Consider the following 14536-nt stretch of genomic DNA (forward strand, 5'->3'; position numbering starts at 1 on the left):
CTAACACCTCTTCCAGCAGCAACCTAGTTTTCCCAGGAGGTCTCCCATCCAGGTACTGACCAGGCTCAGCCCTGCTTATAATTAATAATACCCACAAAATTATGATAACTTGCAGTTCAGTAAGTGAGTCAAATTCTGATTCAGTAACTTCTCTGTTTGAGTCAGTTCAGTGAAAGATCTGTCAGATTGATTCAATCCAACTCCAGAAACTTGCCTTTTTAGAACAATTCATTAAAAGAATCGGCTCCAATGAGTCATTTGTTCATGAACTGGGCTACACAGTTCATGCCGTATGATTTTGAATCACTAAAAAGAAGCGACTCATTAGTTCATGAATCGGAAGAGCAATGCAGGAAATACTGATGTACAGTTGAATATGGTTTGATCCTATAAAATCATATAGGGTAACAGTAAGAGTCATTTCAGATAATGTGAACTAATCTAAATGACTGTATTAGCCGATCCTAAAATGATTTCTCATTTTAGAAGCATTTTTTTCACCAGACCATTCTATAGGCAACATTATACATGCAACATTCACCTCTATCTTCTGTGTCTACTATTAGTATAGTGTGCGTCTCACATGATAAGTCTGCTTGCCATAGACAAGTAGCTACACTGAATCCCTACAATTAATCATTGTGCCACAATCACTGAAACCATTTCTTCCACTGCAAACATAATGCAAAGTTTGTGTAAAACCCAAATAATTATTCCAGAAAAGGACTTTTCCATGGTCTCCAAGATGGTTTTCAATATTTGTGGGTATGATAGGGTATATACAAATAACCTACTGTATATATTAAGCCAGTGCAATTAGTCGTTCGTTCCTTTTTGCTAAAAACACAGCATGGAAAACAGCAAACCCGTCGTGAGGCTAACTATAGCAGTAGAATATAAAATTGAAGAACTAGTAGGCTCCTACATGACAAAGACCGAATATAAAGGGTCACCACACTCTGACAGGCGGGTTAAAGAAAGCAAGTAAGGAAGGGGTGAAGGTGCAGTGTTTGTCATTCTCTGTCAGAACTGTGACGGGATGTAATCCATCATTATATCATCTTTCATCCCTCAAGGAAAAAAATGAGGAGGATAACAGAGGAGTGTGAGTGCGTACACTCATCTGTCTGGGAGCGTTTCTGACAGTTTCAAGACAGCATGAATTTTAAATAGAAGGAACGTTGCACTCTAAACGAGAGGGAACCCAGAATGACATTTAAAGGCGGTGAATCAGTCGCTTGAATCACATTACACAGTTGCTCATGTTTTCTTAATAAATCCCCTCAGAAAAACACAATTGGAGGTCACATAAAGCAGTGTGCTTGCTTTAAGTCAGAAAGTTCCCACAGTAGTCACCTGGAACGATAGGTGAGGTGTGTGACATGCCTCAAGCCATCTCAGAAATACCATAATGAGGAGTTATGTTTAAGAGCTTCAGGGGAATAACTTCAGGTAACATGTAGAGGGCAAACTACAGAGAAAACCTCTTCAGTCAAACAATGCATTTTTTCCTCAATAAAAATGTTTAACACAAAGAATTTAATTGTAATTCAATTATTTTGGTGAAGTAAATAAATTACATATAAATTAATAAATGCTAAAAATGAATGATAGTAATTCTTTAAAAAAAAATGTTATGAAGGCAAGCGGCTGATTGGAATAATGGTCAATACAGTATACAGTTCATTGGTCAGTAAAGAAAAAATATTTGCTGCTAAACTATGAGGATCAAAATTAAGCATTCTATTGACCTGCATAAGAGCTTTAATGTTTCAGAATGAAGATAATGTTTGCTTTATTTGTGGCTGGAACAGTAGTGCAGACCACGCAGCCCTTTTTTTCTGAGCTACACTCTTAAAAATAAAGGTGCTTCACGATGCCATAGAAGAACCTTTTTGTCTAAATGGTTCCATAAAGAACCTTTAACATCTGAAGAACCTTTCTGTTTCACAAAAGGTTCTTTGTGGCGAAAGAAGGTTCTTCAGATTATAAAAAGATAAGAAAGAGATGGTTCTTTAAAGAACCTTTCACTGAATGGTTCTTTGTGGAACCAAAAATGGTTCTTCTATGGCATTGCTTGAAGAACCTTTTAAAGCACCTTTATTTTTAAGAGTGTAAAGCATGCAGGAGAAAAGCTTAAAGTGCGTATTTGCTCTATTAGCTTGTCTACTTTGTTTCTCATTTGTAAATGGCTCTGAATCGGCATCAGATGGCTAAATGTAAATGTCTAGTCTTTGTCCCTCTGTCAGGAATCTGTCCTTAACGTGAAAGTCACCCTATTAAGAAGGGACATCCTGATCTGTCTAACTTGCTAATTCAGAGCGAAGACTTCACCAGGGAAAGCTGAGGCATGAATATTTCAGGAGTCGTTCACTTGAACACATTTTGTGTGTTTGGTGCCGGTCCATATGTTCACTCTCTCTGGATACTGTGTGTCTCTGTCTCTCTCAGTCTCACAGTTACACATATAGACAGGTGTAATTGATGTGCAGTGCTATATGATGTGATGAACACAGACAAGATGTCAGGTCATTAACAGAGGACATGGCTTAGACGGCTCAGGGGAATGGGAGGAGATCAACATCTCAGAAAGAGGGAGAGGTGTCGATTGCTTTAGTTTAGCTGTGCTTAGATAGATCATAGCCTGTGGGATTCAGCCTCTTCATTCTGTATATCATCTATGAAAATTCACCGTCTGATTAAATGCACATTATAGACATTCATTTCAATGTGTGCTTCTTTCTTTCATTCTTTCATCTTTCATTTTCTTTCTTTCTTTCTTTAGTAAAAAAATTGCCATTTATAAAACTCATGAAATAGTTTAAATGTGTTCAGATAAATATGTTAATCCTGAAAAATGTATTCTACAGTTTACACAAAAATATCAAATAGCACAAGTGTTTTCAGCCATGATGATAATAAAAAATGTTTCTTGAGCAGCAAATCAACAAATGTGACCTTGGACCACAAAACCAGTCATAAGTTTAAATTTTTCGAAATTGAGATTTATACATCATATGCAAGCTGAATAAATAAGCTTCAAATCTAAATATTGAGAAAATCGCCTTTAAAGTTGTCCAAATGAAGTTCTTAGCAATGCATATTACTAACCAAAAATTAAGTTTTGATATATTTACGGTAGGAAATTTACAAAATATCTTCATGGAACATAATCTTTACTTAATATTCTAATGATGTTAGGCATAAAAGAAAAATCTATAATTTTGACCCATACAATGTATTTTTGGCTATTGCTACAAATATACCCCAGCGACTTAAGACTGGTTTTGTGCTCCAGGGTCACATATTAGAATGATTTGGGAAGGATCATGTGACACTGAAGACTGGAGTAATGACTGCTGCCGCAACAATTTTGCCATCACAGGACAAGTTACATTTTAAAATATATTCAAATAGAAAACTTTCTTTCAATTTCACAATATAAAAAAAAATCTTACTGGCCCAAACCTTTGAATGGTATTGTATGTAGGCGAAAAAAGAAATGTTTGAAAACCCCCGCTCTTATACACAGTGTGTGGTAGCAACAATTCAAGTAGTTGATATAAGAGGACTGTGTTGATGTGTTGCACTTAGTGACAGAGAAATGACATGCAAAGTTTCATTATGAGACTTCTTGCTTGTCATTAAACAACAAAGTGATGCTTTGATCCTCCTGTGTCTTCAGTTTTGAGACACTGTTGCACAACAGAGCACCCGTTTCGCTATCATCTCATCTTGCAGCATCCTCTTTATCAAATCAGACCTGCCTGGAAGTGAACTACTCCTTTAACTCACTTTTACTTTGCGTTTACTCAACACTGAGCATTCTGGAATCTTATTCATTTTTGGAACGATTTTCAAAGGCAGCCTAATTACGATCACTAAGTGAGAGAACTCAGGGATAAAATAGCAGATTATGTAGCATAGAGCTGCTGTAATTTGTACAGATTCGAGTATGTGGAGAGAGTGCTGATTTCCCAGCAGGCTCGGTGTGGGCTCCTTGCCTGTTTCTAGAGTGGATATACTCAAGTCGGGTCGGGTTTGGCTTGAACAAGTAGCCAAGGATAACACAGGGCAATGTTTCTGGTGGCTTCAGCAAATTCAGATTTCCGCAAAAACTGGGAGTTATTAAATATCCAAACATAGCCATTGATCAAAGGTGGAAGATGGCTGAAACTTCAGGACAGACTTTTTAGCCTCACACTTGGCGTGTTATCAAGGTCTCTCAAATGCAACACAGCACAAAGGAGGATGTAAATTAATTATTATATATCATGGCACTGTAATATACAGTATATGTGTGTGTGTGCACCGGTTTGGGTGGTTTATGAGGACAGAAATTTGTATAATGGCGTGGGTCTGACATACTGTATTACAATGTGAAGGTGGTTTATGAGGACACTACCTGTGTCCCCGTTATTCAAAAAACATAATATTTTTTTGTTTGTTTTTTCTGTGATGGGTAGGTTTAGGTGTAAGATTGGGGTAGGGTGATAGAAAATACAGTTTGAACAGTATAAAAACCATTACGCCTAGGAGAGTCCCCGTAAACCACCTATACCAACGTGTGTGTGTGTGTGTTTTACAACCACTAGACTACACTGCATTTCTCTTTCTCTGTAAGCTTGCTAACCCATCCTCATGCTGCATAACACAAACAAAACCACTTCAATGTTTGTGCAGATGGCAAAAAATCCTCAAAATCTACATCTCTGAAGTCTCCATATAAGCATTAGTGCATTGTGCCATTTATGCAAACTCATTACTAAAGCATTTCAGATGTAACTTCCTTCAAACCCAACTGGAGTTGTCACGTCAGCAACTGCAGGATTAAGAATCTTACAACCTTATTATGGTGCATTTTTACAGGAATTATTTACATTACTGCAACTGAAGATGGCAATTTTCAACTGTTAATAAAGTACTTTCTATAAGTATGCAGGTGTGTAGTATGTATATATATAGTGTATAATACCACAGAGTAGAATCTCTGGGCACACCACAGAAATTCAGGACCTTATTGGAGTGCATCATTCAGATATCTGAACAAAGAAACACAGACGCAGTGGGGGGAAAATGGAACAACTGAAATTAAACAAAAAATATAAACGGTAAAAAAAAATGGAATAAATAAAATATTTTGAAATATAGAAATAGTAGAAAAATGGAATAAAACTATAAAACAGAAATATTCCAAAAATGGAATAAAAACAATTAAAATAAAAAAATGGAATAAAGTAAATAAAAAAATACATATATAGAAATGATCAAAATATGAATCAAATTAAACTATAAAACAAAGAAATGTTAAAAATGCAATAAATGACATTAAAATATGAATATATATATATATATATATATATATAGAGAGAGAGAGAGAGAGAGAGAGAGAGAGAGAGAGAGAGAGAGAGAGAGAGAGAGAGAGAGAGAGAGAGAGAGAGAGAGAGAGAGAGAGAGAGAGAGAGAGAGAGAGAGAGAGAGAGAGAGAGAGAGAGAGAGAGAGAGAGAGAGAGGTTAGCTTTTGTCTGTCCAGTGGTTAATGGGCAGTCATACATAAGGGGACTGTGGGTAGGAAGTGATTTAGGGAAACAGAAAGGGAATCTTAAAGCTTCCTCCTCATTTTAAAGAATAAGGATATGGATTCACAAGTTGGCATGGAGACATGTATCAGCTTTTTATCCATCTGCAAGAGTGGACTTTTTTTTAAAGAACTGACAATGTCATTTGGATCCTGACTACACAGAAATGCGACCAAGTATGAGATAAATGTGAAAATGAAAGTTATGTGAGAATGTGTCTGTTTCTGTTTTTCTTTCCAGTCTTCATCTGCAGTTTCATGGTGGCCGCACCCATTTTTGGTTACCTGGGGGACCGCTTCAACAGAAAGATCATTCTGAGCTGTGGAATCTTCTTCTGGTCCTTTGTGACGCTGCTAAGCTCCTTTATTACCAAAGATGTAAGTGCCATACTCTCTTTCCCCTTTACAAGCAGCAGCCTAAACCTTGCTCAGAACCTCTTAAAGCAATCGTGTCATCATGACTATCACATTAGGAGAATTTTTTTCAGTATAAATGTAGTTTGTTTTTGCTCAGAAAGGTTTAGTTTGGTTCTTGCAGTGCTAGTTGTGTATTTTTAGAAGCAGAACAGCAACCCAGCCCAGCAGTAGCATCTCTTTAGCTCATTCAGTTTCTGGCTCATTTGAGAGCACTTTGAAACTACACTAGAGTCATTTAGCATAGCAGGACCCATTTTACATATAATAAAAAACTCAGTGTACTTTATTATTTAGATGTCTCTCGCTCTTGCTCTCTCTCTCTCTCGCCGTTTGCTTCCCCCCCTTTGCTAAGATGAAATGATTAAATGACATGCTAACTTAGCATAACACTAGGCCTGTCTCAGAAGACCTCTTGTTACAGCTCTACTGCTGTTCGTCATCTTCTTTGTCTTCTTTCTATATCTTACTCTTTGTTTTATCCAGGCCTCACTCACTCATGTCATTAAGAGTCACAAAAGCCACCAAAATTACAAATCCAAAAAGCACTTGTTGCCACTGGTATTTAAAACTGACAACAATCAATTTGAACCAAGCTACACTGTGAATATTTAAATTAATCAAAAGTCAAACACACCCCTTTCTAAGCAAATTAGGCCCATAACAATAGACTTAAATGTAGGGGTGGGCGATATGACCAACATCTTATTGTACGGTATGAGAAATTTTATTTTACGATAACGATATGCACCTCGATATAGCTATTTTTATTTTATTTTTGTTATTAAAATTAAGAAAAAGAAGCAAATTACAAGCACAACAGACCAAATAAATATGAAACAAACTTTTCATTTATTCAGCTACAGTAGGCTAGGTTTATTTAACATGTAGTAAGAAATATTAAAAATTTAATAAAGTGTATAAATAAAACACTGCATAGTCTTTACTGTATCAATCAAACATGATTAACATTAATAATGACAGACAGCAGCAGGTAAATAAGGCTGCTGTCCCTTTAAGACCGACTGCACGGATCCAATATACTGAAACACATCCGGTTTTCAACCAACTGTTTTACATTTATTTAACATCTAACCGACTGTGCTTACTTGAATACTCCACACGACGGGCATTATGGCATTACAGTGTGCGTATTTGACCATTCAAGCACAATAAAACACGAAAGAGATCCGTTTTCGTTATCGCATGCTGTCAAGAAAGGGGCTTTCAGTGTGCACGCTTCGGTTGTGTGTCAGTCAGCGCGAGCACCGCATTGAGTTATTTTTCACTGCTTATTGCACTTATTAACTTTATTTTCTCATTCATGCATGTTTCCTTAGCACTCAAAAGGTGTATAACGTTTAAGCAGTACTATGTTGCGCAGATATATTTGCATACCACGGAACACACAATATAGCAAAATCTCTAACGATAGACACTTTATTTCGTGGTAACGATATATACTGGGTCATACCGCCCAGCCCTACTTAAATGCATTATTCACAAAAACCAAGGCCTAGTTCCCTGCTGCAGTTAACAATGCTCTGTACGTAATTGTGATTTTTTTTTTGGTCATGTACACTTTGGCAATTAATCATTAATAAATACTTTACAAATACATTTTACAAATAAATTAGTAATTATTTTGAATTATTAATTTTCCTGACATTATGTTAACCTATAAAGTGACAACATCAATGCCAATAAATTCATTTTTAAACAAAATATTATCTTTATAATATCATGGACAGTATAAATGGAACTTATGATATTTACTTTAGTCATCATAACTTTAGTTACAGATAATATCATAAGAACAGAAAAGCTGTTTGACATACAGGCAGTATTTAAACTGCTTCTTATAAAATTTGCTTGAACAGGACGATTCATGAGTCAATAAACCTACGCTGAGAGGAAGTAAGACGACATAAAAGCCAAACTGAGCAAGGCAGGTAAAAAAAAAAACATGAAAATTACACTGATGCTTGTCTAGAATCCCTCACAGACCATCTCAATCAAATTGTATGTGTGCGTGTGGGGCCAATCTCCAGGGAGGTCATTGCTACAGAGATAAAGAGCGGCAGCTAATTAAAAAGCCATGCTAATGAGAGGAAGAGTGCAAAATGACAAGGGAGGAATGTTCCTTGTGGCTACGATAACTGATTTTAGAGATATCTTGTGACATAGCGTGTTTTTATGTGCGGAACATGGCGACCAAGCGCCGGGGGGGAGGGGGGTATAAAATGCACTAATCCCCTCGATCTGCAATGCTGAGTCTATACTGACAGGACAAGCCACTCTGCATCAAAGTCACATGATCCTCCAAGACCGCACACACATGCACATATGCATACATGAGTGCGGAGACTGCAGATATCCCTTTATCTGTCAATCATCCGACCCACGGTGGTGAACTGTTATATAACGTTCTCCACCAAGAGAAATCTGCAGATCATCTCATATTTACACAGAGATTCCTCATCAACATCATAACCATCACATTAACGCTACATCAACGTTGCTGCAAGGTCTGCATTACATTATTCATAGTGTTCAAAAGGAGAGTTTTATTTCATAAGAACACATTGAAATGATGAGAAATACTATTACGCCAAGAAATCATTTTATGGGATGAGAAATCTGGATTAAGTAAAAGTGTTCTCTAGTATTAGTCTGATGAAAATAATAGGCTGTCCAGCACTGATACACTCTGATTTGAGAATAAAATATCTACTAAATCTCTGTATGGCTTAAACTGACCTCACAACCTCTTGCGGATCTGTTCCTCATCTAAAATCCCTCGTAACTCGATGTTCGGCTTCTTTTAATGAGATTTTTCAGGGCTTTGGGAAGAGACAGTCAATTCACTGCACTGTGTTGCTGCAACAAGATTGAATGTTGAATGTTAAACATTAAAATCATGATCCTAAAAACAGAAGCAAGGAATATAAAGTGGCAAATGAAAGGGAGACTTTAGGATGTCTGATTCCCATGACCATATTTAACCTCATTGTGTCGCTTTTGTCGGATGACAAGGAAACAAAACATCAGGGGCTGTCAGTGGTGGTTTTTAGTTAGATATGCACATATTCATGCAGAAGGTATTTGAAAGCTCATGTTTATGCATATGGTTTTGAGGGATGATGGAAGCCAGACATGTACAGTCAGTCCTACAGTACTGCAGCCTCATGAATTGGTTGTGGTCTGGAACAAAGGCAACGAGGCAGATGTGTCAACTTTGTTGTTCAACCTTGAGGTTTCAACCACAAGCTCAAATATAAATTTAAGTGTTAGTGTGAAAAAAAAAATCTGATCGAATACTTACAAAGAAAGTAATACCTAAATACATACAATTACACCTATATCCATTCTGTCAAGACAAAAATAAATAAATTAATTAATTAATTAATGGAAAAAAAAGCAGGGAAAAATTCACTAAACAGTTGTACCACTTTTGCAAACAATCATTGATAGATAAATGGCTCTTATTTAATTTTTAAACATTTATAATATTTATAATTTATAATACTTTGTAAGTATAAATTATCGTATTGTATGTACACATTTTAAATATGTATTGTATAATATATATAAATATAGACCACCAGCTTCAAGTCCCTCCCCTCCATCTCACTATAAATCCTCTCACATTGGATAACACATTAATGTGTGTGTGTGTGTGTGTGTGTGTGTGTGTGTCACCTCAACTCACCATTCTACAGACGTGTGCATGTTCAGCAAATGACAGCCCAAGCATACATTTTTCATGTGTGTGTGTTGGGGTGAAAGGAGGAAAGGATGTGTAAAAAAACAAACAACCAGTCATCCACTCTCCCTCTTTGCCATCCCTCTATTTTCTTATTCCCTCACAGCACTTCTGTCAATAAACAACTAGCACATAGCTTTTGCCATTTTTGAGCAAAGTCATGAAAAGCAGGAAAGGAGCCGAGAGAGAGCGTGAGAGGGAGAGAGAAATCCTCTCAGTGCCAGAGGATAACCCAGCTTGCTGCAGTCTCTCTTTGCTGATTCCTGTCATGTACACTAAAGAAATTCCCCTGCTGAGAATTATGTAACATTCAACAACAAGTTGTTTTTCTTTTGGCTGTATGTCGTGGAGCTGCTGTCACACAAAAGACTGTCAGGTGAAAAAGAATAAAGGATGAAAAGCAGGAGAGGCAGTGAGGGAATCCCAGTAATGAAAAGTGACCATCGAATTGCTGAAGGGCATGAGGAATGCAGCCTCTGTTTTTGAAAGCAAGGGATGAATTAAACGTAAATTCATTCATTTAGCAGACATGTTTATCCAATGTGAATTACAAATGAGAATTCTAAACGCGGAAGCCAGTAATAATTGCAATACACTGTTACAAAAATCTATTTCAAATAAATACCGTTCTTTTGAACTTTCTATGCATCAAAGAATCCTGAAAAACACAATGAGAACTGTTTCTTGAGCTTCAAATCAGCATATTAGAATGATTTCCGAAGGTTCATGTGACACTGAAGACTGAAGTAATAGCTGCTGAAAATTCAGCTCAGGAATAAATTACATTTTAAACTATATTAAAATTGTAAGAATATTTCACGATATGACTGTGATCATAAATGCAGCCTTGGTGAAAGGTCTATAGCTATATGTGCACACACACACACACACAGACATCTCATTATCATTTACAGGAAGCTTATTAGTACACAAAAGCCTGACACAACAGCATCTGGCTGGTCAGGTGGCTTTGTGAGCCCCCTCAGGAGATATCACACATGAAAGTCTGCTATGACAGATCGGTATGTGTGTGCTGTGTATGTGCATCACATTATAATGGGATGACCTGGTGTCTCTAGAGGGTTTCCATGTTTGCTCCTTACATTTTGTCTCACTCCATCAGTGTTGGGTGTGGCTGGACTCCCCACTGCTGCCAGACTGAGACCACCAGTGACATTCTAAAAATTAGATATTATGAAGGAGTGAGAAAAAGAGGTCAAAACGTAAAAAGAAATGGACTGTGTGCACAAGCAACAGAGAAATCTATAAGTAGCCTCCTCAGTTGGGCGACTGCCAGGGTGACCCAAATTCTCCTCAGCAGTATGGATGTCCATTACACACCCACGGTTAAATGTCTTCACATGAACAACTATATATACAATGAGTCTAGGCCATTTCAGGGAAGGGTGGTTTCTTAGTCTGGCTTCCTTTCTCGCCGATAGAGGTCAGAGGACAACAGCCACATGTTCCCACTGTTTCAGAAATGTTGGACTCTGCCATTAACACATGCTCAGGTTTGATAAGAAATGTTGAACATCTAAAATGCCACACAAACTTGAACACACTCTCAATGTCAATCAACAGATTTATGAAAAAGTTTCAGGGCTCAATGAGCTGTTATTCCTCAGATGCAGGACAGACTATTCATTTCTTTCAGGCAGGTAACATCTGTAAGGTGACTTACATTTTCTAATCATATGACCTTTTCTTTCGCAGTATTATTGGTTGTTAGTGCTGTCCAGATGCTTAGTGGGTATTGGAGAATCAAGCTACTCATCCATCTCTCCAACCATCATTGGAGACCTGTTCACAAACAACAAAAGGACCATGATGCTCTCTGTCTTCTACTTGGCCATCCCACTAGGAAGGTGAGTATCAATAGATATTAATGATAAGCAATACCACTGTATTTACTATCTGGTTGACAACCAATGCACATTTATTAATTTAAGTATAAAATGGGTAAAAGGACCCATTTGTCATATTTACAAGCCATTTTTTAACAATAAATAAACAGCAAATTATGAGATCTCTAAAAACAAACTTAGAATAAATGCCACATTTAGCTGCAGTGAAAAAACACACAATGATGTTCGGATGAGCGGTGAGAGAAACCGTTCTTCTCTTATTCAACTATTTACTATGATAGACATTTATTTTCAGACAAATCAGTAATAAAATCACTTGTTTAAAATAAACCTTGAAATACAACATGAATATCAGATGTGTAAATATTTAAATAATATATTGACTCCTAATAGCCATACAAATCCATTTTCCACATATGTTCAAGTCTCCATGCTTGCCTCTAATAGTCAGACAGAAATATAAAGCAGAATCCGCAATACCACCAGAGCTCGCAACAAACTAAACACACCGGGATACGGTTTCAGGGGAGGGAAAGGACAGAGTCCAGGCGATTTAATTTTGCTTAAGCAATTTAATTGTAGGTGTGCAGATGTTCATTAGAGATGATTTTACAATAGTACTTTGGCATTGTAAGTCATATAATATGATCTGATGTCCAACCTGGTCATTTTATTGCTATTTAACCAGCCATGATGAGAACTATAATGTAAATGAAGACATTTCATGTCAGGTTAGGTGAACTGCAGCTGAAGGGAACAGCTTCTGACAGCCAGATAATCTCAGATACCATCTCAACTCAGTAAAGGTCAGTTGTGGAGAATTGAGCTCAGCGTTTTGTGTGGTCACCGCCTCAGATGGGCCAAATAGACACTGATATTCTAAATCTGCTGCTGCTGTGAAAGACTTTAAGCTCACCTATTACGCTCACGTAACACAGGCCGTGGCATTTTCTTTTGTTCACTTAGCTGGAAAAAGACTGGAGACAAAAGGGGAAAAATAAACAGAGGAAAGGTGATAAAAAATTCATGGTTGTACATGCGCAGCATTTTTAACTGCATTACGTTCACATACAACATCTTGCAGTTTAATTGTTAATCTGATGGGGAAAACAAACAACAACACTAAATGTTAGTGCAAAAACTAGATTTTTATAAAAAAATGTTTTATACATGCAGTCGGAGAAAAAAAAAAAAACGCATGGCTGTTCCCCCACTGAACTGAGGAAAAGAAATATCTGAACACAGCAGCTGTCGCCAAAAGACCTGTTCTGAGAGCTAGTAATAGTATCGATGAGAGATTGAATGCAGTTAGAGGAATGGACGGGATGGAAAAATAGCTGGCCCAGGAGAGTTGAGGTATTTGCAGGCTAACTGGGTTCGGCCATAACAAAGCGATCGACAATACGAACAATAAGAGGTGAAAGACTAGAGCGCTACAGTGTGCCGCCTCACTTCCTGTCTAGAGACATGTTTATCTGCCGTCCGGTTGTTACTGTTTCCAGGAAGTGGCTTTAGCCACGAGAGAAATGTTTAGCAGGAAATTTGAGTCCTCTTATGGGCATGGAAAAACATTTTAGTTGCTAATTTAGTTGCACAGAGTAATACTGACAACTTGTGTACAGAAACTTACAGACATATAAAAATGGTAGCACCACATCGCAAATGCTTGAAATTAATATCCAAAACCTCTCATCCAATCAAATCCATCAATAAGGTTACAAGTGGCCATATTCAATGAATAAACAATTAAGTTTAGAGCGTTAATAAAGTTTAAGTGAGGTGTTCTTGACATTGAAAGACGTCCAGTGGACACTGAAGGCTCATATTGAGAGCCATATGTATTTGCTGATAAGGTGTTATTATTTGATGGGTCAGGTCGTTCCATCAGTCGGATATGCTAGGGGCAGTCAAAGATAAACAATGTGGTTTACCTGCTGAGCGACAGCCTGGCGCGAGTGTCTGGAAACACAGGAAGTGGGTATGAGGATAAATGCTGGGTGGGACACTCCAAATTTAAACAGAAGGATTCAAACGCTGCAGTTATGCCAGAGCCTGATGTGCAATAAAAAATGAACAACCCCAAATACTAGAGACTGCTGTTCCAAAACACTCTGTTAGTATACAGTATTCCTTAATAAATGTAAAATACTGTTCAAAATTTTGGGGTCGGTAAGATTATTTCAATGTCTTTGGAAGAAGTTTCTTATGTTCACGAAGGCTGGATTTATTTGATCAAATTACAAAAAAAAACAGTATTATTGTGAAATGTTATTGCAATTTAAATTAACTGTTTTCTATTTCTATTGTTTTAAAATGTATTTTTTTTCTGTGACACAAAGCTGAATTTTCAGCAGCCATTACTCTAGCCTTCAGTGTCACATGATCCTTCAGAAATCATTCTAATATCTGACCTCAAGCTTTTGAACAGCAGTGTATATTAATTAATACTGTGTGTGTTTTTGTCACACTATGGCCATAGCGAGTTCACACAGCTTGAGTGCTGCTATCATTAAAGCAAAGACTTGAAAGCAAAGCAATGTTCTGAAATCAATTCTAATCGGGGTTTATTCATGATAATATACTACAAAAGATATATTCAGTTTGTACCTCTTGTTTCTTTGGCTTCCACACACCTTCACTTGTGCACTAGTGACAACATTGTTATAAAACCTTAAAATAGCAAAAACTTTTCTTTTCATTTCCTTTCGCTTCTTACACAGCAGTGTGAGAGGGTTGGTAACAGGTGTACAAACATGGGATGGAGAGAGACAGAGAGAGTGAGAACGAGAATAACAATGAATCTGATGCAGAGAATATGGTGGAATACTGTGGAACTGAAATGGAGACCTGATGGATAGAAAAACAGCGAGACGCCAAATCTACTTTTTTTACACAGACTATGACCAAGAG

The 14536-nt window shown here is 37.1% G+C and overlaps 1 protein-coding gene across 2 annotated transcripts in view; it reads left to right on the forward strand.

The window, feature by feature from the left end:
* spns2 (SPNS lysolipid transporter 2, sphingosine-1-phosphate) overlaps positions 1-14536 on the forward strand; it is an 84656-nt gene that overhangs the window by 45584 nt on the left and 24536 nt on the right. For both annotated transcript variants that reach the window (XM_016472336.1, XM_016472337.1), the window contains exons 3-4: positions 5820-5956; positions 11475-11626. In XM_016472336.1, the coding sequence (XP_016327822.1) occupies positions 5820-5956; positions 11475-11626 (289 nt within the window). The remainder of the gene's footprint in view (positions 1-5819; positions 5957-11474; positions 11627-14536) is intronic.

This window comes from Sinocyclocheilus anshuiensis, unplaced genomic scaffold, assembly GCF_001515605.1.
Source record: "Sinocyclocheilus anshuiensis isolate Anshui unplaced genomic scaffold, SAMN03320099.WGS_v1.1 scaffold668, whole genome shotgun sequence".
NCBI classification, from domain to species: domain Eukaryota; kingdom Metazoa; phylum Chordata; class Actinopteri; order Cypriniformes; family Cyprinidae; genus Sinocyclocheilus; species Sinocyclocheilus anshuiensis.